This window comes from Psammomys obesus, unplaced genomic scaffold, assembly GCF_907164565.1.
Source record: "Psammomys obesus unplaced genomic scaffold, mPsaObe1.curated_primary_1811, whole genome shotgun sequence".
In the NCBI taxonomy this organism is placed as follows: Eukaryota; Metazoa; Chordata; class Mammalia; order Rodentia; family Muridae; genus Psammomys; species Psammomys obesus.
In genome coordinates, this window is record NW_026596158.1 from 1,007,399 (window position 1) to 1,032,796 (window position 25,398).

The window sequence follows — 25,398 nt, forward strand, 5'->3', positions numbered from 1 at the left end:
GGTACACAGACATACCTGCAAGCAAAGCACCATACACAGAAAGTAAAGATTAAAAGGAGGAGGAGGAGGAATAGAAGCAGCAGCAGGAGCCATCTGGCACATATCTCTAATTCCAGCACTCAAGAAGCAGACGCAGGTGGATGTCTTTTGAGTTCGAGGCCAGCCTGGGCTACAGAGTTAGTTTTAGGACAGCCAGGGGCTACAAAGAGAAACTCTACCTTGAAAAACCAAATAAGTAAATAAATAAAAATTAACAAACAAAAAACAACAACAAACCAAATCAAATGTGAGTTCCTAAGACACAACTACAGGTCACATCCTGAGAAGGTTGGTTCACAACCTCTGCACCGCTTCCCTCATAAAGCTGAAGCTCAGAAGGGTCATGGGACTTGCCAGGGCCACAGAACAAGGGCAGACAGCCCAGTTTATTTTCACCTGGGAAGATAGGCCTCACCTGTATTTGCATTGCTCCCAATACTGTTGATGGCCGGCGGCACCGAGCTGGATGGGTGGAAGGGTACATGTCCGTTTTCCCGGGGTGGCTTGTCCTGCCAGCCTGGCCCTGCCTCTCCAGGGGCCAGCTCTGCAGGTCCCCCCCATTCATCTGAGCCCTGGCGTGAATGGTAGGAAGGCTCTGGCCGGGTTCGGAATCCACTAGCCAGTCGCTCTTCCAGGTGGCTTAGCCAGAGGGCTAGCGCATTGCGGTCCTCCAGAGTGGTGGCCGGGTGGATGAGGGCGTAAGAGAGGAGCTGGCGGCTCTCCTCAATGAAGGCATTGCTCTCGATGGAGTAGGCCAGCACCTTCTGCAGCAGTCTCATGTACTCGGACTTGGCCTCCGTGTTGCCTGGCTGCAGCAGGGGCAAGTGGGACAGCAGGAGGGACACCACCTTGTCTTTGGACTCCTGTTGCCACTGGCTGACGATGGCTGCAGAGGGAGTAAGGAGGGACATCAGGAATGTGAGCAGACACTATGAAAACCCAAAGCCCACGGCCTCCCCTCAGCTCTCATCTCTTCTGCTTTTCCCAATTTCCCCTGACCCGTCGCTCACGGAACTGAGACCAAGCACATGTTCCCTGCTACCAAAGCTGTTTCCCTAGTTCTGTCACAGCTGTTCTCAAAACCTGCGTGACTTACAGTCCAGTCAGCCAGGTGGGGTCCTCCTACAACATGAAGGCCTGCCTGTGCCTCTGCTCTATCGACCTGCCTACCACCATCACCAATACTTCCTCCATCACACAGGCTGCTGGCTAAACAGAAAAGAAGGTGCTGGAATTCAAGTTAAAACCTTGTTCTTTGGCATAAGATGGCCCAGATTCTTCACCAGTACGATCTTAAGTAAGTCACCTTAAATCTCACTGAACAGTGATTTCTTTGTTTGCTTTTGGAGGCAGAGTCTTGCTATGTAGCCCAGGCTGGCCTTCAAACTCCTCCCAAAATACTGCTACCTGCAAAACTTGAAAGAAAATTATAGCACCTGATTCACAGTGCTGGTCTGAGACTTAATGAGCTAATAAGAAAAGTAAAGTAGGTCTGGTGAGATGGCTTAGCGGGTAAAGAAAAGCCCTTGCTCCTGAGCCTGACAAACTGATTTTGATTCCCAGGAGACACAGTCTGCAAAGAACCAACTCCCGTGAGTTGTCTTCTGACCTCCATACTGCCATGGCTTACAAATGTATCTTCCATTGAATGAATGGATGAGCAAACGGATGAAAGAATAAATGCTACAAAGAATGGAATGTGGCCTGGCATCAAAAGTACAGGAAATGGCTGCTACCGTTTTTCACTGGCTTCTCTGCCTCCCAGTGACAACCTTCAATCTGCCCTGTCCACACAGGCAGGCTTATCTTTCTAAATCACACTCAAGTTCCATCAGATTTTGCGCAGTTTGCTACAGCAGCCTGCGCCCAGACTTAAATCCATGGACCCACAGTCCAACAACAGCTTCATTTCTAGGTCACCCCTCCTCTCATCAGATGCTGACTCAGCGCGGGGGGGCCATTTGTCTTCCTTAGGGCTCTCCAGACACTGTCTTCATTCAAGCTCCCACAGTGAGGCTGAGGTTCACTGCAACACTGAGGCTTCAGCTGCAACATCCCTTTTTTCCTGGCCAAAGCCTAGGTCTTCCTCTTTCCCGCAGAACTGCAGACCGAGCCTGTGGCCCTGAGTGTGCTAAAGCAGCACTCTACCACTATCCTGCAAACCCAGCCTTCTTTTAGTTTGCACTTTAAGGTAGGGCCTCACTAACAGTGACCCAGGCTAGCCTTGAACTCATTCTATAACCCAGAGAAGCAACGGAATGGTGATCCTCTTGCCTCAGTATTCCCAACTAGCTGCTATTACAAGCTTGAGACACAGGCCCAGATCGGTTAGTATGAGTGAGTGTGAGTGAGTGTGTGTGTGATAGTACACTCATGGAAGTCAGAAGACAACCTGTAGAGTCAATTCTCCTCACATACCACAAGGGTCCCAGGAATCCAACTCACTGTGTCAGGCTCGCCAGTAAGCGCCTTTGCCAACTGAGCCATCTGCAGGCCCAGCTTGGCATTTGAACACGATACAAAAAAAAACCCAATATGGAATACTTCATGAATTTGAGTATCATCACTGCATGGAACTCATGCAAATTTCCCCTATATTTTTCCAATTTTAGCATTTGTGCTGTTAAAAGTGAGCTCCAAATCCCACATCTTTTTTCTTTTCTTTGAGACAGGGTCTCACTAGGTAGCTCCGGCTGGCCCCAAACTCTAAATCCTCTTGCTTCAGTTTCCTGAGTGCCCTGCTGGCCACAGCTTCAGCTCTACGGTAGCTGTAAAGGGAGCTCAGAATCATTCCTACTCTGCACAGCTGCCAGGAACTAAGTGAGATTCACAGTGCAAGGTCAGTCCTTTGGAAACTGTTTTTACTATTTATTACTAGTATTGTGGTTAATATATTTAACTGTGGTTTCTTCCGTTTTAACAATATACAAAGATTCTAAAGGTATTGGCCAACCAGTCAGCCTAGGAAACAGAACAGAATTAGATCTCAGAAACCTAGATATAGCCAGGCCTGATGATGCAAGCCTATAATCCCTATTCAAATTCAAGGCCCACAAGAGCTATTGGGTAAGTTCAAGGGCAGCCTTAGCAAGATCCTACCTCGAGAGGGGGGGGGGGGAAGGACAGAGGGAGCATGCCCTGGGGCACACTCAGTGGCGGAGTACACACACCTAACCTGAATCAGGCCCCACATTCAAGAATGGGGGAAAAGGGCTGGAAATGGCTCAGAGGTTAGAGCACTGTGTGCTCTTCCAGAGATCCTCAGTTCAATTCCCAGCAGCCACTTGGTGGCTCACAGCCATCTTTAATGAGATCTGGTGCCCTCTTCTGGCGTGCAGACAGAACATTGTACACATAACAAATCGATCTGTTCCGCAGCCCCAGAGTGCAGAATGAACATGTAGATAACTTGCAAATTGTTCCTCTGTACCTTTTATCCTAATTCTGTAGCCTGGAATTCACATCAGTTTCTAATTCTATGTACATCTGTAGCTCTCGGAATGAATCTCACAACTCACAACTCCTGGGGCCTGCAAGTCTCTTCTCTGTGCTCTCTTGGACCAGGGAGTTCACTGTGTAACTACAGCAGCCGCCCAGGAGTGACAGAGCAAGCAGTCCTGCAAGCACTCCTGAGGTCAGCAGCGATGCCTGATCCTGAGCACATGCTAAGAACATGACTGCTGCCCAGCCTCACCTTCATTATTTTACTATTTCTACACACAAGTAAGACTTGAGAAGGTGAAGTGACGGAACCGGCAAGTGACAAAACTAAGGCCTAAGCTGCATGTCCTGCCTTGACAACTAGAAGAAACTTTCCCCACAACTTTAAGAACATTTCCCGTCCTATGTGCGTGGGGTTTTGTCTGCTTGTATGTCTGTGCAGCATGTGCATGCAAGGCCTGTGGAGGTCAGGAGGTCAGATCCCAGGTACTGGGGTGAAGACCCTTGTGAGCCAACACATGGGTGCTGGGAATGGAGCTGGGCAGCCAGCGATTACTGAGTGACCCCTGCAGCCCTCAACGTAATTTTCCATCTTCCAGGGCCAATGCAGCCTTCACTCTTCTCACCCTGTACCTGCCACTCAAGGCCAGGAAATCGGCCCTCATCCACCTTCATGTGAACCAGCTCTCAGCGCCTACAAAGTCCTTCCTACAACCGTCACAGTGTTTACACGCCCTTCAAGTGGGGAAGGGCCTCCTCAGCTCAGGAGGCCTTTTCTGCGCTAGCCTCCTGCCTCCATCTGGCACCACGACCGTCTGATATCCCTCTTTTTTGGACTTAGTTCCCGAACTTTTAGTTCCTGATATCTAGCATGAAGAACTAGAGCAATATTAAGGACAAAGTCAAAGGCCTTGCATTCTAGCTGTCAGAGCAATATGCTTCCTCCTCTATACAAGGAGAGAGGGTTGCTGGGATCTGGGCTGCTCAGCTCTAGGCAACAGTATTCATGAAGGACTAACAGTGACTGTGGTAAATGTGCAGATGTGGCACAAGGATGGGTGTTTTTCTCCGTGTTCCTCTTGGAGTCAGCTAGCCCCTTCATCCCTACCCTGACTTCTCAATGCTGTTGTTTAGGCCTTACAGTGCAGCCAGAGACATCTAGGACAGAGAGAAGCCTTGTCTAAAACTTCCCCCACCCCCAGAGTACTGCCAGGACCCCAGGGCTACGGGATGCAGCTTCTCCTCTGGTACTGCCAGGGGACGTGACAGAACAGCCTCAAGGGTTGGGCTCAAAGAAGGACCTTGTTCTCCTGCTCAGAAAGGAGAGAGTAATTTTGAACCAATGAAGGCTGACCCTAGGGAAATGTGTGTTCATGGGTCTGAGTGGCGGTGGTGGGAAGGGCGGGCCTCCCAGGACTGGGAAGCATCAATGAGCACTGGAATGAGTCCAAGGAATGTGCACGGCCTCAGGCCCCTTGGGGTGAGCCCAGCTGGGGCCGCAGATGACGGGTGGGGATGGAACTTCTGGTTTCCTGCCCAGATCAGAAAACTCTGGTCGGGAGTTAAGACACCACAGGGGCCAAATGAATACCTTGCACAATTGTACCCAGATCGTCTGTTGGTAGGTAGCAGTATCTGTGTGTATAATGTGCCCTCTATGGGAATTCACGGATTCAGGCCTTTACTTCTAGCAGAGCATATTCTGAAAGTTCGAAAGGAAAAACCTGCCAGGCAAAAAATCTACTTCTGTCTTCATGACCACTGCACTGTAACCATGGCCAGACCTTTAAATTCTCTGAATCTCAGTCATTTGTCTATGTAACCCTGGCTGTAAAGACCTGAGATCACACGACGATTCCACAGTCAACACTAGGATGCAAAGCACCTGATAGGAGCAAGAGCTCAGCAAATGAATACAATCTTACAGACACTGCTCCTGGGTGGAAATCTTTGAGGCTGTCTCAGGGCCGTGGAGCCAGTGCTTCACTTAGCAGAACACATGTGAGACTCCCCCTTAAGATTCCCCACAGGGGTGGGGAATTTTGCACAATTATTTACCAAAAACCAGACACGTCTGGTCGTACAGCCATAATCTGTAGTGATGAAATTCTGCAGATGGGTGGACTGGGGTTGTGGGACCAAGTAATACAGGGATGCCAGCAGTTGCTCCCCTCAGGGATGCAAAGTGGATTCAGAGGGCATGGAAAGGGTAAAGGACTATGTGAGTACTCTCCTTAATACAATGGCTGCAGGGCAGGACTGGCCAGGTGACCCAAGCAAAGTAGGTCATGACCCTGGGTCCTGGCAAATCATAGGAGCCAAATATATCTCTGAGACTATCATAAGAGTAAACCCATTTTTGATGTGCTTAGCTGTCGCAACAATCATGTTGGCCTCTGGCACTAGTTAGTGGGGCTGGAGCTTGGCTTCAGACATACTCTTCTCTGCCTCACCCCAGCTCACACAAGCATGGGGGAGGGCTAGGGGTTCACATTTTTGTTTGATGAACTATGTCACCAGGGCCTGAAAGGGAAGGGTGGGTGCATCAGAGGATGAGTTCTGGTGACTCACTCGCCATGGCCCCTTCTGACCTCAGTTTTCCCACCCAAACTCAGGGAGCCAGAAAGGGTGAGGCTTAAACCTGCTAGATATGGGGGCTGACTCAGAAGACTGGATGTAAGAGAAATGCAGGAAATGTAGCCCAGGAAGCCACAGAATGAGGGAGAAGAGATCTTAGCTGCCTAGGCCCAATTTCCTCCTGCCAGACTATGGGAACACCCTTATGGTCCAAGGCACACTCAGTGAAAAGGAGGGTCAGGATTGCTGTTAGAGTTCCAAATGGCAGACTAAAACTGGGAGAAGTAGGGACGATGACAAATGCAAAGCCCTACACCTCTCTGTCCTGGTTGGTTTTTTTCCTTAGCCTGACACAAGCTAGAATTTTTCTGGGAAGAGGAACTTCAACTGAGAAAATGTTTCTAGAAGATTGGCCTATAGGCAAGCCTGTGAGACATTTTCTTGATAAAACTTTTGTGGGTGGGCCCAGACTACTATGGGCAGTTGGTCCTGAGTGGTACAAGAAAGCAGGTTGAGCTGGGTGTGGTGGCACACACCTCTAATCCCAGGACTCTGGGATGCAGAGGCAGGAAGATCTCTGTGAGTTTGAGGCCAGCCTGGTCTACAAAGCTGAGTTCAGGACAGCTATAGCTACAAAGAGAAACTCTCAAAAAAATAAAAAATAAAAAAATAAAAAGCAAGCAGCTTGAGCAAGGGAATGGTGGTGCACACCTTTAATCCCACCACTCAGAGGCAATGACAGGTGGATCTTTAAGTTCCAGGCCAGCCTGGTCTACAGAGTGAGTTCCAGAAAAGCCAAGGCCACACAGAGAAACTCTGTTTTAAACCCTGACCCCTCCCCCCAACTTCCCCCCAAAAGGAAGGCAGATCCAGCAAGCCATGAAGAAAAGCAAGCAGTGTTTCTCTGGGGTATCTGCTTTAGTTCCTGATTCCCCAGGTTCCTATGTTTAGTTCCTGCCTTCACATTCCTTCAGGACGGACTGGAAGCTGTAAGATGAATGAACCCTTCCCTTCCCAAGCTGCTTTGATCAATGTCTTATCACAGCAATAGAAGGCAAACTAAGACCCTCTCCTTCTATGCTCAGGGACCTGCAGTCCTGCTTTTCTTTTCTGGTCTTGGATGTCATCTCAGATTTTGCTTCCTTAAAACCGATGTGGCTCCCTGGCCTTGGGGTCACCCCAACCCTCTCAGATGCTTCCGTAAAGAGCAGGCCTGAGATGGAGCCCCTTGCACAGCAGTAAAACCATTCCCCATTTTGGTAAGTCATTCACATGACTGCTCCCTCACCACCTCCCTGGACAGACCCAGAATCTGCAGTAGCACCAGCACCCAGCCTAGTGTTTGTCCACTGAGCGCATGCTGGAGCCAACCTAGGAGTGTTAAAGCTAAGAGAACACTAGGTGCATATTTTTGGGAAGTCCCTGTCACATGAAGTCAAAACTAGGACATACTTAGGTCAATTTCTCTCCCTGACCTCTCTATGAAGATGGGCAGCAAAGACTCAAACCCAGAGGTCTCAAACTGGAGGAAGTAGCAGGGCCATGAAGTCCTGAAAAACCACAAAGCCTCTACCTTATTGCTCAGGCATCCAGATCTGAGGAAATGTAAAGGATTCAGAGAAACTCCCACTGGAGTTTTACTGGCACACGTGTGTCTTAACTTCTGGGGAGGACAGATATCATGAGGCACCCATTATGCTTTCATCTGTTTTTGTTAGTGCAAAGGGTAGAAGTCAAGGCTTTATATTTGCTGGGCAATCTACACTGGACTACATGCCACTGTGCATACTAAGAGCTACTGCTTTATAATTTGCTGGAACCCAGAAGAGAAAGAAAGAAAAGAAAGAAAAGAAAGAAAAGAAAGAAAAGAAAGAAAAGAAAGAAAGAAAGAAAGAAAGAAAGAAAGAAAGAAAGAAAGAAAGAAAGAAAGAAAGGCAGCATGCTCAGAAAGCCCACCATGGCCCACCACAGCCAAAGGGGCACACCTGGATCCTCTGAGAACCCAATGTACCTGCCATTTCAAGACAAGTAGATCAGAAGGACGTGTGTCAGAGTGCTTGGTCCTTCCAAGAATCTGGATCCCTCTCTGGGCCACTCCCTAAGGAGTCTCACTTACTGTGTCTTGGGGGTGAGGACTGGGAATCTGGATTTTTAAGTCAGTCTGACCCTGTTCCCTGAGATGCTGATAATACAAGTGTGGGAAACACAAAAGAATGAAGAGACAAAGAGCAGAAACAGAGAATTATCAGAGGAGAGACAGCTTCCCAAGAGCCAGAGGTAGCTCCCAGAGGTAGAAACAAGCTGGAGAATGGGGAAGTCTACCTGAGGGTGGAAGTAACAGGAGAGGCCATCTCTTTAGACTCAAAGCCCTCACATCCATTAGGAAGAAGCATTCAAGGCCCCACAGACTTTACCCATGAGCACTTCCCGGAAAGTGATACTTTGCTATAATCCTGGCAGACATCCTTCCAGCTCACTATGGGATATATCACGGCCTCCCTCTCCTCCCTCCTTCTGTTTTCCTTACCTCTTTACCCATCAAAGCCCCAGCTTCATAGACAACTTCTCAACTTATGACATGGGTGTAAGACCTTGTTTCATGTATTCACCGTCATGCAATGCCTTCAACAGCAGTCCTCCAGTCCTAGCCGAGCCCTCCCCAGTATGCCAATGTAACTGTTTGGAAAGGGCCTTCACTGTTCTGTAGAGCATACTGTTCACAGGCAATGGAGCAACCACAAATACTTTAGAAATACATACCTCCAAACTAGCAGCTCCAGAGACCCCTAGAGACTCATCCTAGAGCTGCTTAAAACATCTTTACTACAGGGTGGAGAAGCAAAACCAAGGGGCCATATGGTAGACAGAGCTAGGTCAACTGCTCCCAAGTCAAAGTGGATTCCTATCCTCTAACCCACCAGTTCTCAACCTCTTTGGGGGTCACATATCAGATATCCTACATTTCTATATTTACATTATAATTCAAAACAGCAAAGTTATGACGTAGCAATGAACTGGTTGCTGATTTTATGGTTGGGGCCAGCACAAGATGAGGACTGTATTAAAGAGCTGCAGCATCAAGAAGGCTGAGAACTACTGCACTAGCCTGAGCTATGACCCAGAGCGAGTCACTCGGCCCCCTCACCCGTAACACAGTTTTCCTTACAGGTGCTGTGAGGGTCTGACAGCAGTAACGACACGGCACTGCTGAGCATGACTGCATGCCTGGACGCTCAGATAAGGAAAGCGCAGAAGAGTCACTGTACTGCAAGCCTGAGGCCAACTCTAAGACTGTAAGCTGGATCTTAAGATGGACGATAAGCTGAGACCTTGTCTCAAAAATAACTAGCCAAATAAGCAAACAAACATAAATAACTAGCCAAATCTGGGGATGTGCACCTTTAATCCCAGCACCCAAGAAGTAGAAGCAGAGGCAGGTGGACCTCAAGTTTGAGGCCAGCCTGATCTATACGGAAAGTTTCAGGCCAGGTGGGGCTGCAAAATGAAACCTTGTCTCAAAAAACAGAGAAACAAAAAACCCCAAAATGTGTGTACTCATACTGCACAGACCATCTCATAACATGAGAATTAGGAAAGGAGACCCCCACCTTTAACCTCCTCTATCTATTGGTTTTTCTTGGAAGTTCTAAAAACAAATGCAAAAACTGGAAGTCTCTAATAAACCACAGCAATAAAGCATGACCTGATAGACAGATAAGGCTGGCTGGTGCTGAGGGACGACAGCACAGGATGTGATGAAGCTGTACTGACTTGTCTCAGGGAACACCACCCTGCCTCTCCAGTGCAGTAGAGCCATTCATCATACAGACCTCCATCCTTGGGTGCCAGAGCAGGGGAGCCTTTCTCTCTGCTGTGGAAGGCTGGCAAGGGTGGAAGGCGACTGAGCTGAGCCTGCTGCTGCTGAGCTGGGCTCTGACCGTTCTTTGTCTGCCTTACTGAGCATCAAGGCCAACAAGACTCCTAATCTATGTAACTATCTTCTGTTGTGCTGTGATGTTTCTGCAGCTTTTTTTTTTTTTTTTTTTCTTCTTCAAGACAAGGTTTCTCTGGGTAGCCTTAGCTATCATGGAATTCACTCTGTAGACCTGGCCTGGAGCTCAGAACTCAGAAATCCACTTGCCTCTGCCTCCAGAGTGCTGGGATTAAATGTGTGCAACCCCACATTTGGCCTTTTTATATCCAATTCCCTAAGAAGTAAGGGTGTTTCTATGAGTGGGCCTGGGGAGATAACAGAGGTCAAGTAGCTCTGTGGCTCCCCACATCCCCACCTTAGAATCCCATGCTGGAGTCCTCACCTGTGAAACAAACCTTACAGGGTAGTTCTGAGGAGGGTGAGTGTGACTGACAATAAAAACAGCAGACAGTTACTAAGTATTTACTGCTTACCAGGCCCTGTGGGAAGAACCCCACTGCATGAACTCACAGGCTCCTAATAAGCACCCTAAACACAGGTGGATTATCATCTTTGCTTTAAAGGAAATTGAGGCATAATTACGGCAAATAACAATTGTGACTTCAGTCTAGGCAATGTGACTTAAGAGCCACCAAAGGACTCGACACAGGTTAAGGGGCACTTGCCTTACAAGGGCTCCATGAAAACTGCTGCTATGAAGGTAAAGGTAGAAAGAACAAGGCTGACTGTGGAAGGGGTCCCCTGGTGCCCTTCCCAGCTAGCTTCTGGTTATCAACAACTTCCCCACTTCTTTGACCACCATCTCCTCCCTGTGTCACTGAAATCAGTAGCTCCGCATGCAGCTTCAGCTGTGTCAAGGCTCAGGAGGCTCTTACATTTTTAGCAGCTGCTCTTGAGACAGTTCTCTGGACAGACAATTCCTGGACTCTGGGGACAGGTTCTAAGGATGCCTGGATCACCCACCCCAGTGCCAGCTTCCGGGGACAGAGTGCCTCTTTCCTGGGTACTTAGAGAACTGACATAAAGGACTATATCCACATTCAGAACTCTCTTGAAGCTGGTCATGACCGAGACCCATCTGCTTTTGGAGGTGAAGCGGCACAGAAACCCTGTGGGTTACGAAGGAGTCCTGACATCCTCTCCTAGCTCTGCTGTCTTAGAGCTAGGAGAGCAGATCTCTGCTCGCCTTCATCGAGCTACTTCATGACGTTCCTGTTCCTTTCAGCAGCTCAAACAAGCTACCCAAGACCATCCTCTATATGGGCAGTTTCCTCCTTCTGGGAGTCCCCATCCCACACCTGAGGACAACTGACAACAACGCAGCCCTAGGATACTAGACAAGCACAGAACATACACTTCTCAGCACCACTGTTGGTTGGCCTCTGTGGCACCTGGTGCCTGGCACCTGCTCTTGCTCTCCCTGCTGTACTACCATCTCTAGGGGCAGAACTCACCAGCACTGTTGGCCTCTGATTCCAGCAGGTGGATATCATTGCAGTCCGCCAGCGAGTGCTCCAGGCAGAGCTGCAGAAAGCGGGCTTGGGTACGGGTGACCCGCTTCAGAAGTGACAGCAGGGCCACTGTCTGCTCACACTCATTCCAGCCCTTGAACCAGCTAGCGAGGATGCCCACTTGGTCTCGGAACATCATGGTGCCAGGCCTGGGGCCAGGGTTGGGGGACGGCGGTGGCAAGGGCCAGCGCCGTCACATGGTCTCGGCTCTGGGCTCTTGTTACCTCTCCCCTAAGGGCCAGGGCTTGAAGATGTCCCCTGGCGTGGTGGCAACGGGTGGTGGGGGAGGAGGGAGCCTGCTTACATCAGGGGAGGTCTTGGTCCAGCCACACCTCTCCAGGCTCCTGGAAAAGAAAGCAAAGGGATCAGAGGGAGTACAGGGGCTGAAATTGTCATGGAATAAAATTGTCTTGGCGAATATGGGCTGAGGGCCCTGTTCATGTTTCATGGACTTTGTTCTGGGAGAAGGAGGAAGCCTGCAGCAGATACTGAGCCAGCTTCCTCTCCGACTGAGGACCCAGGGAACAGGCATGACTGGCACCCCAAGACCAGACTTTCAGACTTTCAACTGAACCAGCTGCTCTCCCACTGTAGACTCAGAAAACAGGTATGATTTGGACCCAAGACCAGAACCAAGGGAAAAAGTTGCCTCACTCCTGGACAGCACAGGGGCCAAAGGAGGTGGCCTCAAATCAAAAGATTTAAGTCAGAATGACATTCAGAAACAGGAAGGGAGAGACACTGTGCACTTAGGAAGAGATCTGAGTGAAGAAAGGTGTAGCTCAAGGTGCCCTGACAACCAGACATGTGACCTGGAACGCATCTACTGACCTTGCTATCTCATGCTGCCTCCTCTCAGAGCTGGACACGGATGTTCACCACCAGAAAAGAGCCTTAAGGCTCCCTGACTACTCTAGGCTAAACCCACGACTCTGGCTCAAGGGTGGAAGGTGAGGCAGTGACCCAGTAGAGGTCTCAGGTATGCAGAGAGCAGATGTTGACAGCAGAGAACTATGTGGTCACAAACCAGCTGGTAAATGGGAGCACCAGGGTATGAACATGGAGAGGCCTGTTTAAAGAGCACCACCATGAAGGGATCTCATGCCCTTCAACTCAGCTCTTCTGCTTTGGAACAGGCTTGGCTCTGAGCTCTAAGACTCTACCTCCTTACTATGAGGTAAAATCCTCCCAGCCTTCCTCCTCAGTCCTTAAAGTCAGCTTCAGGCCTAAGACTTCAAGACTCTGAGGTGGAAGTTCCCTTGATTTTTCAGAACAGATTGCCATCCAGGAGCCAACTTGAAGGGAAGTGTCTAACTTTGGCTAGACACTCTGAGACCCTTCTCCCATGTCTGCAGCTTAAGTACCAACAGTTCCCATCGACCTCTCTGCAACCAGTGTCCTCAGTTCCATTCCCCCGGGGCCCAACAACCAAGAACTCTATACACAGACCTGCTGTGTTTAGAACCTGCAGGGCCCAGGTTTAGGCATGACTCCCGTTACCCTGACATTACACAGCCCTGTTGGGGATAGCTGTGTGTGGCTGGGTTGCCTTGAAGGATCCCTGTTGGATCTCAAAAGAAACTAGTTATTACAGCTGTTAATCATTTTGGATGGAAGCAGGGGGAAAAGGATGAAAGTGAACTTTGTCCCAAGTTACACAGACCTCCCACCACCCATTTCAGAGAAAGAATCAGAAGTCACCTCCTGGCTTAAAGTCTCCAATGACTTCCAACTGCACGTAAACCTAAATAAATCCAAATTTGCCTTGCCCAAAAGTGCCCTGCATGACCCTGACAGTCTCTCCAACCTCATGACACGTCAAGTTCCTTCTTGCTCCCCGTCCTCTACAGGCTAGCTCCTAAGCTACTTGGGTCTCAGCACAATATCACTTCCTCTGAGACAGTATGCCTGATACTCTCCCATGGTCACAATTAGTGCCTCATTTCCTTAGAACACGACACTATGAAATGCTGTCTTATGTTCCATTTTTCTCACCAAAATGCAGCTATGCAGTCAATCTGGGCCTAAAACAATACTTTACTCACTTAAAAAATTATTTATTTACTTTGTGTTTGAATGCCTGTATTCGCACATACCAAAGAGCACATATAGGTCAGAGGGCAACTGTGAGAGCTGGTTCTCCCTTTCAATTATGTGGGTCCCAGGGAATTGAGGCTTGGTGGAAAGCACCTGTACCCACTGAGTCTTCTTGCTGGTCCAAAATATACTTTAAAACACAAAATCAGCCAGCTGTGGGAGCACACACCTTAATTTAACACTCGGGAAGCAGAAACAGGCAGATCTCTGTGAGTTTAAAGACAGCCTGTTCTCTATATAGAGAGTTGTAGGCCATCAAGGACTACATAGTGAGTCTCTGTCTCAGAGCAAAACAAAACCCAAAATAATAGGGTGGGGTGATGACAGGATCTTTAAGAACTTAAAATCTTCCCTGCCTTAGACTCCTAAAAGCTGAGATTACAGTCCTGTACTACCATACCTGGTTCAGTGGGAATATCCACCAACAGGGCATAACTAATTAAGGCAGATACTAAGCAAGGGGGGGGGGGTAAAAAGCTTATTTACTGAAGAGGAACAGCATGGGATTCACTAGTGGTGACTGTTTATAATACCAGCCACCAGGAGGCTAAGGCAGGAGAATTGCTATGAGTTCTAGGTTGACCCTAGATACAAAGTGAGATCCTGTAAAAGAAAGCTATCTAGAACTATGTACAATACACTACCAGTGTTTCACATGTGGAAGGACGAGCTCTACGCTGTGGAGAAGGGTTACTTTGGGGAGACAGGGGAGTTACTAATATTTTAAAATGCATACCATTTCACTACATACATGTGAACAATACTCTTTTTTGTCATAAAAAAAAAAAAAAAAGGATTTTCAGCTGGGTGTGGTGGAGCAAGCCTTTAATCCCAGCACTCAGGAAAGCAGAGGCAGATAAAAATGCTATAAATTCAAGGAGGCCAGCCTGGTCTATAGAGTAAGACAGCCAGGGCTACACCAAGAACACCTATCTTGAAAAAACAAGAACCACACAATAAAACAAAAAACAAAGCAAAAAAAAAAAAAAAAAAAAAAAAAAAAAAAAGAAAAAAAAAAAAAAAAAAGAGAGAGAGCACTGTGCTGCGCTGTTTGAGGGTGGGTGAATGGAATGTATGTGCCTGGAAGCATCTGCCTTCCCTGCTCCAGCATTTTGCGGATTTGGGTCCCAAGGAGGTAGCAGCTGCTTTCAACGTAAGACTTTCTATATAACGACACCCAAGGATGGCACTGGCCACCAACTGAGGAGGAGTGCCCGGCTGTTGGAAGTGGTCAAGCAGAAGCTGGGTGGACACCCCTTGGGAGTGGGAGTGGTTCCTCCACTGGGTAACAGCTTATGTGATACCAGACCATGTTACTATTTCGGGGGGGGGGAACATTTATGATGGGAGGTTTGATATGCCAAAAGCATTTACAGCAAAAGGACCAAATTCTCAGGCAAAAATGGAGCACATTTCCACCCATCAATTCTTTTACTGAGTTGTTACTTTTCCTAAGCTACAACACTATATTCCCACTGCTGACTAAACATCAATCCAGTGTCTTCCAGGAAAGCTTTGGGACAGAATGAGGTCTCAATTGTGATGCTTACCAGACTAGCCTTTGAACAGAGCTGCCCACCAGGGACTACAATGAGCTAGTTGCAAAGTACCTGTTTAAAGGCAGAATACACTATTCTGCTCTAATCAACTGTTGCCATGTGGGAATAGACTCATACTAGGTCTTCACATTTTTTTTTAAAATAGGAGATGAAATCTGGCTTTGAAAAAACATTCCCTATTTTTAAACGCTGGAAACTAATTCACATTAAAACAGCAACTGTGAACACAGAACAACAACAAACGCCAAAACATTGTGGCCATGGTCCTTGAAACAAACTGGAAATAGACCAAAAGCCAACTAAAAATCCCTCCCTGGGGCCTCTCTGGTTGGTATCCTCAAGCCCCCCAGATAGTCAAGGAAGATAACTGGTGAGTACACAATGGTGAAGCAGGGTTCTAATAGTCTGCAGTAGACACCAGGGCTCCCAAAATCCACCAAAGACCAACTGTGGAAAAACCATCCCTTAGCTAAACCCAAAGATCTGAGTTTGATCTTCCAAAATCCACATGATAGAAACAACTCCAAATTGTCTTTCTGACCCACACACATGCACACGCACACAGAGCACACTGCTTGCAACACACTAAGTAAAATGTAATCCAAAAGCAATCTGTTTTAAAAGATCTCTGTGAGCCAGGCACAGCGGCACAAGCCTGTAATCCCAGCACTCGGGAGGCAGATCTCTGTGAGATGGAGGCCAGCCTGGTCTACAAAGTGAGTCCAGTGAAGGCTACACAGAGAAACCTTGTCTCAAAAACAAAAACAAAACAAAAGAGCTCTATGAATTGAGACCAGCCTGATCTATGAAGCAAGTTCTAGGTCAGCCAATAGTAAGAGTGTCTAAAAAGTTAGACAAAATAAAAATAAACAAATCATCCCTAATAGGGCTGGAGAGAGAGCTCAGTGGTTAAAAGCACTTGCTGCTCTTGTAGAGGACTCACGTTTGGTTTCCATCACCCATATGGCAGTTCACACAGTTTCAGGGAATCCAATGCCCTCTTTTGTTCTCTGCAAGTAATTGTGCATGTGTACCTAACACACAAGCAACACAGTCTTACACATAAATCTTTTAAAAAATTAGAAAAAAAGGGGAAACAATGACAAGGACTGCCATGAAGCTTATAGCCAACTTGGGCTACCCAGCAAGTTTGAAGCCAGTCATGCCTAAAAAGCATGATTCTATCTCAAAAAAACAAGTTAAAAGTAATGATCTTAGGCTTGGGAGAAGCTCAGGAGGTAAAGTACTTGCCGTACATGCTGGAGGATTTTGAGTTTAGATTGCTATAATCCAGGTAAAGTCAGATATGATAACCCTGTCTGCAATCCTAGTGCTCCTACTTCAGGGTGAGAGGTGGTGATGAGAGAGCCCCCAGAAACTCACAGCCCAGCTTTATCAAATGGTGAACAAGAGGCAAGCCTATCTAAACACAGTAGAGGGCAAAAACCGATACCTGAAGTTGTTCTCAGATCTCTTAATTCCTGCCATGGCATAAACACATGTGCACCCAAAGATCGATCGATCAATCGATCTCTCTCTCTCTCTCTCTCTCTCTCTCTCTCACACACACACACACACACACACACACAGAAAGAGAGAACAAATAAAAAAAGTGATCTCTATCTTAAGGACAGAAGGATGCTGAGTTGGGTGTAGATGGTAACTATGAGAAGAAATGGACTGCCGCTTCCCAGAGGCCCTTGGTCCCTGCAGCCCAGCTGTTTGTTTACAGTGAGACAGCACCTGGATAAGGCATCAGGACCAACTGCACCATGGCATATCATGGAAGTACCATCTTATTACAATGGGTTCATCTGTCAAGCAGCCATTCTAGCCTCTGAGTTCCTCTCTTCAACAATCAATCATCTTTCTTGGCAGCAGAAGTGGACATGGGATAAAGCGTGAACAAGGAGAGTTCTTCTGGAGCTTTGAATGTAACTACTGAGGAAAGTAGCTCTGGCTTTTTAGTTATTACCTCTGCTACCTTGGGGCTGACCTGCTTCTGAGTGAAGCCAACACAGATGGAACATCAAGAGGTAAGGGCAGGAGAAGACCTAGGTTCACAGAGCCTGAAGTCTCTAGACTTTTCAGTTCACAAGCCAGTGGGCCTGTTTGAACTGGATTTTTACCACTTAAAACCTAACACAGTCTTGGCTGCTTAAATACAAAACTACATTCACTGCTGCTCTGGTCTCTTTGTCCTCACATGGTCAAACCAGGATCTCCTTGCTTTTGAGGAAAGCCAGGAGAAAGGGCCTAATACATAGCAAGCCTATAGACATCCAGCAACAGGGCTGGCATCTGGCCAGATTTGGAATATGTAACTTTCTTGGGAAGTGCCTACCAACTCCAGAGGTAAAAAATGGAACCAAACAAAAAGCTGAGAGGCTCTAGGGAAACTTTTCCCCAGGCTTCTCTGGCCTTCCAAAATGAGAAAGGATCACAGACAGGGCAAGCATTCAGTCAGTGCTCTCGCTCTTTCCCTGAGACAGGGTTTCTCTGTGCAGCCTTGGCTGTCCTGGAACTCACTCTGTAGACCAGGCTGGCCTTAACTTGAGATCCGCCAGCCTCTTTCTCCCAGTGCTGAAATTAAAGGCCTGAGCCACCACTGCCGGGCTCAGCCAGCTGTCTTCATTTAGAAACAGAACTGGATGGTCAGGTGACCTGGCTCAACTCCTAGCTCTCCCACTGACACTTGCTACTATGACTTCAGCTTCTTCCTGGGTGAAGCTGTGAGAAGACCCAGATGAAACAATGTACAGAAATGCAGCCAGCCAGAAGCCTTCCTCTCCAGCAGCTCACCCTGCCCCTCACAGGCCCTACGCTAACACTTCTTCACAGGTGAGCTCACCTTGATCCCAGACATCTCTGCTGTTTGTTTGAGACAGATTCTCTGTGTGGAGCCCAGGCTGGCCTTGAATTTACAACCTCCCTCCTTCAATGTATCAAGTGCTTGGGATCTATTTTAAAAATATATGTAAGGCTTGGGGGAAGGGGTGTTAACTCAATGGCAGTATGCTTGCCTAGCATGTGAACAACACATACATAGCACATACATAGCACATACAATTGTAAGACATGAATAGTCTTCCTTTACAGATAGAAAAAATGAATTTGAAAGAAGGGACTGTGTAGGATCTGCAAGGCCCAGGCATTATGCTTTCAGAACTCTTGCTCTTAATAAAAATGCTGAAGCTTCTTGGAAGTCCCTGTTGGTGACCAGAAGTTGGGCTTATAAGATATCCTTTAATACCAACCAGACCTAAGGGTCCTATCAGCCTCCCATCCCTTCCTAGCTCTTCTATAGCTTCTGACCTAGGTTTCTGACAGTTTATAAACAAAGTAACAGGCTAGTTAACAAACAGGAACCTGTCAAAACTAAAATAAGCCAAAGTCTCTTTCATAAGAACTACTGTTTTCAGAAACTTCTAAAATACACACAAAAAAGTACACCCTTGCCTCGGCAAAAAGGAGCCTTTTCTGTTAATGAAGAGCTCTGGGGAAACAGAGAAGCCAAGCACGGCCACTGGAAGCTAAGTGCATCATGGGACTCTGGGAGACCCTGGGGGAAAAGGAAGTTGCTATTGCTCTTCCTATCCCAAAATCTCTTGACTCTGCCTCTCACAGATTATTCCCTATTCTCCTCTCTTCCTATAAAATAAATCGTCACTTCTGTGGACATCTCAGACTCTTGTCATCTTTGTTTCTTTCCTCTCCTGAAGACACAGTCTTTTTTTCCAGAGCCTGGGTCTTGCTATGTAGCTGAGCTGCTTAGAACTGGAGATCTTCCTCCTCGCATGTGCCCCTACAGTCACACTTTCTTTCAGGGGGTAAGGAGAGGCAGAATGGACAGGGTCTTGCTCTGTGGCCCTGGCTGGCCTGGAATTCATATAGGCCAATGTTGCCCCTGAACTCATGATGATGAACTTCCTGCCTCTGCCCCCCAACCCTGGAATGCTGGGATGTCAGGTGTAAGCCACCAAATGCACCTGTTTTTAAGTTAAAAAAAAAAAAAAGTTCATTGAGCATACTTGGGCACAGCAGGCATGACAGTAACAGAAGAACTATCTCCCTGGTTCTTTTCATCCTTATAGGTTTATTTTACTTTATTTTCATTGTGTGTGTGTGTGTGTGTGTGTTTTGCTGCACATGTGTGCACCACATGTGTGCCATACCCCAAAAGGTCAAAAAAGGGTATCAGATTCTCAGGGACCAGAATTAGAGATAACTGTGCCCTGTCACGGGGACGCTGGGAACTGAACCCAGGTTCTCTGGAAAAACAGCCAGTGAGTGATCTTAACTGCTGAGCCATCACTCTGGCCCCTGGCTCTTTTTTCTTAGTGGCAGCTTCATTCGTCATTATCTGTGTGAGCAAAAGGGCTAATCAGGTTAAGAAGCATGCTACCAAGCCTGGTAACCTGAGTTTAACCCTTGAAAACCACTTATTGGAAAGAACCAATTCCCACAAGTTATCCTCTGACTGCCACTTGTGTGCATTGTCACTGTGTGCAAAGATATGTTCTTAAACACAAATAAATGTTCTCAATCTTCTTCATCAGACCTCAGGCAAGACCTATCCCCAATTTTCCTCAAAAAAAAAAGACCTCAGGCAAGACCTATCCCCAATTTTCCTCAAAAAAAAAAAAAAGGATCTGATATCTTCACAGGTGGTGTTTCTTCAAAGGCTGCAGCTCTTCCCATTCTCATACTGCCTAGACTGTAAGAGGGAAGGAGGGTTGTGGTTATGGGACCCACTGGTGCACCATAGCATCTGGCAAAGAGCAGGCTCTCGTTGAACAGCTGTGACACATTTCCCCACTGCACAGCAGTCCTTCCCCTGCCTGCAGCAAGGCTAGGTTTACAAAGCCTCACTTCCTGGTTTTCCCACAACTGACATCACTCACCTTTCTTGCTTATAAGGCTCAGCTGTCACCTCTTCAACAGGCCATTTCTGGCTGCTCTTATCTTCAGTGACCTCTTATACTTGTTCATTTCCTTCAGAGCATACGTCACACTCATATTTTTTTAAATATTACTGTGTGTATGTGAACACACATGTGCTACAGCATGCATGTGGTGTGAGCACTCTCCTTCCACTTTCACATGGGTCTGGGGATCAAACGTGGCTGCCAGACTTGCAGAGCATTTACCTGATGAACCACCTCACTAGGGTTCACATTTCTTTTAATGCAGTATTTTTTCTCTCCCCTGTCAGAATGGGAAGTTTATGAGTTTCAGGCCTTTCACTGTTTTTTCCTCAGCTTTATCTCTAATACCCAAAAAATCTCCCTCCAAGGATTATTTAATGAACACTTGCAGGTAGGGACATTTAAGATCTACAAAGTTCTAGTTCTCCAGGCACTGGTGGTCCACACCTTTAGTTCCAGCCCTTGGAAGGCAGAGACAGGAAGACCTGGGTTCCAGGCCAGCCTGCCAGGACAGCCAGGGCTACACAGAGAAACCCTGTCTGGAAAACAAAACAAAACAAACCTTACATACTTCACATACTGTTTTATGACCTAACTTCAACCACAACTTGACAAATTTGCACTAAAATAAACAAAACGTCTCCAAAGTTCTAGGCTCCAGAAGTCCAAAGCCAGGATGAAGGGTCTCAATCCCAGGACTATTGCATTCTATGTTGTAAGGCCAGCAAGGGAGGCCACTCACCTCCTTCCTGCCTCTCCTAATAAGACCCTGAAACAAAGTCAACAGGGTCATTCTGGCCATTAGAGCAGGGAATTACTGAGGATGGGGACAAAAAAAAAGAAGGAACCGTCAGTATTCAGAGTTCACGGGATGGAATCACAATCCTATTTGGTTCAGCAAGTAAGAACCCCAGTTGTGGAGTACAGAACCCCAAGTATGTCCAAGGATCTTCTACCATCAACTGTCTCACACCTACCAGGGAGGGAAATTTGTTTCAAATTGGGACTCTTTAGAGGTTTTGTTTTTCCCACTGCAGCTGTTAAAGAGGTAGAGCTTAAAGCTGGGGTTGCTGAGGGCAGAATCTGTCACCACAAGCAGAAACCTATTAAGGAAGAAGCTACTAACTCAGTGGAGAAATGTGAACATCAGGACTCCTACCTGAACCTCTGGATGCAACTATAAGTAGTCTGGATTTTTTTCAGTAACATGAACCAATTAGCCCTCCCCCCCCCCCCCGCCCCGCACACCTCCTTTTCCTCTGCTGAGGCTCAAAATCCTCCCTTTTAAGTGTTTTGTGATAAAATCCCACTACCTTCTAGGCCCTTGGTTAACACCAACTACCTTCTGCTCACACCACCCAGTGTGTGTGTGTGTGTAAGATGCTGTTCTAAGTACTTCACATGCATTAACTTAGTACAAGAAGATGTCATCGCCTTCATTTTTTCCCCCTAGCTATGGAAACTAAGGGTCAAGCCCAACCCCTGTCTGAAAAGAAAATCCAACTCTCTGACCCAAGAGCACTATCATTTTGAAATAGGCAGGGCCCACAGACTGGCTTTTAGTCCCACCTATCCTCCACGTCATCGTATGTAAAATGGAAATAATCTTAGTTTATCTCTATCTCAGGTTCCTGTGGATTTGAGACAGAGAAACAATTAAACAGCACCCAGCACAGTAAGAACTCAGTACCCAGCAATCCCTTGTTATAGCTGCGGGTCACTCCAGCACAGCTGTGAAGTGTCACGCAAATGAAAGAGTGCTGCCTTCCTTTAACTCTGCCCAGTATACAGAAGATACTATGGGATACTTGCGGCTTCACATGTAGCTCAGTCATTAAATACTTGTCTTTTGTGCCCTAGGCCCTAAGTTCAATTCTCAGCAGAGAAAAACAAAAACATACACTGTCTAAACTGTGTCACCTGTTTAGGAGCCCCTCACTGTGGTCCTGCTTCCCAATGGAACACCACCTCACCTAAACACCACCTTTTCCATGAAGTCTTCTCAAATAGCTGAATCCCCAAAGCATACAATGTGTACCTCATGTCCTTTGTGGTACACCTGCCCAAGCCTTCTACTGACTCCCTAAAAACAGTGTTTATCTTGGGGTCTTTATTTCCTCTTCTTGGCTCTACAGTGACATGGATCCTCTTGAAAAAAAGCTGAGAGTACTAGAGAGACCCGAAGCTTACAGAGACTGCAACACTAACCACAATGGAGTGAGGTAGGACACTGTAACAGAATACAGGATAGCTCAGAATCAGTGCCAAGAAAAGTTTCACGAGCAGAAGCAGTGGGGCAGGAGGACAGGCAAGGAGTCTGGACAGAGTGATGAAAGAGAGGAAGGGGCAGGGAAGGGGTGCCAGACATGAGAGGGAATGGGATCTGAGAAACCTGGAGTACCCATTCTTCCAATAATGCCAACTAACTCCTGAGGAACACCTGGCACATTCAGATACATCCTGTGCTTCTAGCTTCCTGTCCAGTGAGGGTAAATGGACAATCGCATAAAAAACTTCAAGCAGGAAAGTGAACGGTGCTCTATGAAGCATGGACAGTCCTTGGGAGTTAAGGCACAGAATGGAAGACCAAGTGGAAAGAGAAATTGAGATGAGAGGGACATGTGTGTTCATGGGAGTAGCAATTTAAAGCAAAAGCAGCAAATGCTCTGGGGTGGGCCAAAGGGGTAGAGGGAGAAAGTGCTGAGGAAGAGCTGAAAGGGAACCATTCAAAGGCAGAATCTGAAGTAATTACTCAGAGGGTGGGATAAGCTTGTGGAGACGCAGGGATCCCCTCCAAAGTGGGTAAGACGTCTTTCTGGAGGATGGCTACTTCACATAGTGGATTTTTAGGCAAAAGGGAGTGCACAGCAGGGCTTAGAGGCACACCTTTAGAGCTTTTCCAGGAGGGCTTTTTATAGAGAGAGGGAGATCCTCTTAGAAGCAGTGGTTCTCAAACTTAAGCATACATCGGAATTACCAGGAGTGTTTGTTGAAAACTCAGATTGCTGGCCTCTGCTCCGAGGCTTTCTGATTCAGTAAGTCTGAGTAAGAATTGACATTTTCCAACCAATGCTGCTGCAGGTCTAACCATACTTTGAGAGCCACTGACAGAGTGGAAAGGACATTCTTTCAGTAAGGGGTCTCTAAAATGAAAGGGAAGAAAGTGAAGTGAATCCTTCACAAGAAGTTTCTAAGTGGATGTTAAGGATCCTCCCAACTGTGAAAGGAGAGACCTATAAGCGTCAGGTGTAAAAATAAATATATAAATGAAGAAAGGAAGGTAGGTCTATCAAGAGAAGAGTCTCCAAGCACTGGGATTTCCAGAAGTAGAGGAAGTCTGGGAAAAGAGAGTCTGAAGGATGCTGTGGCCTCTGAAGAAATAGTTGGGAAAGTAGGCTGGCAATCTAGAAGGGTCTATGATTTCAAAGGAATGAGAATGAGGGCATAAGAGAAAGTACGAATAGATTCATCCTAACTTGCACAAATCTCACAGTCCTGAAGTAAGACTGGGGATGTCAGAGGATAAAATTGAGGGAGGGTTCCCAGAAAGTGCTGGAGATTACTGACACAATGCTTGGGAAGAAATTCTCTAAAACAATATCTTGGGAAGTAGTCTTGAGAAGGGTCCTGACAGAGGGATGAGAAACCTCAAGTAAAATTTTAATAAAGCATACAGGGGAGGGGGAAAGGGTTAGGGAACTCCTAGTGAAGACCTAGGAGCATCAGAGTAGGTTTTCCACAAGGAATTCTGGGTGTTCAGCTATACTGAAGAAAGAATGGGTAGATGTGTAAGGCTTTCTAAAGATGGTTCTAGAGAATGTGGGTGGGGAGACAGAGGAAGAGCTAGCTAGAAAAGTCTTTTACTAAGAAAATATTTGAAATAACTCAAAAGGTCCTAGGGGTGTCAGGATCCCTAAGGGGTATTTTAAGGGCCATTTCAAGGTTACTGGGTCTCTGATGTGAGGTGATCCTGAAAGCTCTACCTCAGGGAGGTGCTTCACAAAGTTTATCTAAGGCTACAAGAGAGCAGCTTCAGATTTTCAGGTTATCCAAGAAGAGTTCTAAAGAACAGAGGCTCTGAGGGAACTTTTGGGCGTCCACACACAATTTTTAAAACACGTAGTGTGTGGGAAGAATTTGGGATACGGATGAGGGGATTTGGAAGAGTTTTTAAAACGTAAGAGGAATTCTCTGGAGACTCTCTTATTGGCAGGTGTGGGGCTCAGGAGAAAATGGTTAGGGTACATGAGAGATGATCTCTAGAGCACTCTAGAGGATCTGGGGACAGATTTTAGAAATCTACAGAAAGGTCCAGGAGATATGAGAAGAGGATGGAGTTCGTATGGGAGTTGGAAGCACTGAGAGGAGGGGTCCTCCAGATGAGTTTTGGTATCTAATGAGCACTTCAGTAGTACCTGAAGAAGGCTGTTCTGGGATAGGCAAGCCCTTCAAGGAAGATGTAGGGTTCACCAGGGGCATCCTGAAAGATCTGGGGGATAAGAGTGAAAAACCCTTGATATTTCTGGAATGGTGAAAGGTGGAATGATACATTCTTTGGGTATGTGAAGAGGAAGTCTGAAGAAGATAGCTTGAATATGTGATGCAAATGGGGGGGGGGCGTAAATGCCAAGGGAGTGTCTGGGGTCGGCTTGGGGGCGCCAGGGAGGTTCCTGAGGGAGACGCCTGAGTATACATGCCGTGGAGACAGATGAAAAGTAGCCACGAAGGAATGGACTGCGATTCAGGAAGACGTGGGGGGAGAACTAGGGACCAAAGGGCGGGGATCCACGGAGAAGGTCCCCAGAGGAGGCGGTTGAGGGCTGAGGTGGTCTCCGGGGAGGCCGCTGGCGCCCTGCGGGAGGGCCAGGCGGAGGAGTGCCGAGCGGGGGCAGAGGTCCCCGGGCCCAGCCCCTCGGCCGGCTCCAGGGCGTGAGGGGTTCGCGAGGGGCGCTGAGGAAGGGGCCCGGGCGGGGAGAAGCCGGGCCGAGGGGTCCTCGGGACCCTCCGGCCCTGGAGGCCCGAGCCCGGCGCCCGCCGCGCCGCGCCGCGCCGCTCGGGGTCCCTAGGGGGGCGGGGCCGGCCGCGCGGCCTGGGTCGCCCTGAGGGGAGCGTCGCGCGCCTCGACCGCCGCCGCCCCGCGCCCGCCGGCCCGGCCTTGCCCGCGACTCACCGCCTCGGCCGCCGCCGCCGCCGCCGCCGCCGCCACCTGCGCCTCTTCAGGCAGACGCCGCCACCAGCGCCGCTACCGCCGCCGTCGCCCCCTCTGCGGCCCGCGAGCTCCCCTCCCTCCTCCCGCACCGACCACCGCCGCC

General features: G+C 47.8%; 1 protein-coding gene across 1 annotated transcript in view; it reads right to left on the bottom strand.

The window, feature by feature from the left end:
* The window catches only part of Samd4b (sterile alpha motif domain containing 4B), a 38,625-nt gene extending 13,227 nt beyond the window's left edge, over positions 1 to 25,398 (bottom strand). The window contains exons 1-3 of the mRNA XM_055594824.1: positions 25,257 to 25,398; positions 11,446 to 11,846; positions 455 to 925 (exon numbers count right to left, since the gene is read on the bottom strand). Coding sequence (XP_055450799.1) covers positions 455 to 925; positions 11,446 to 11,641 — 667 coding nt within the window. The 5' untranslated portion in view covers positions 11,642 to 11,846; positions 25,257 to 25,398. The remainder of the gene's footprint in view (positions 1 to 454; positions 926 to 11,445; positions 11,847 to 25,256) is intronic.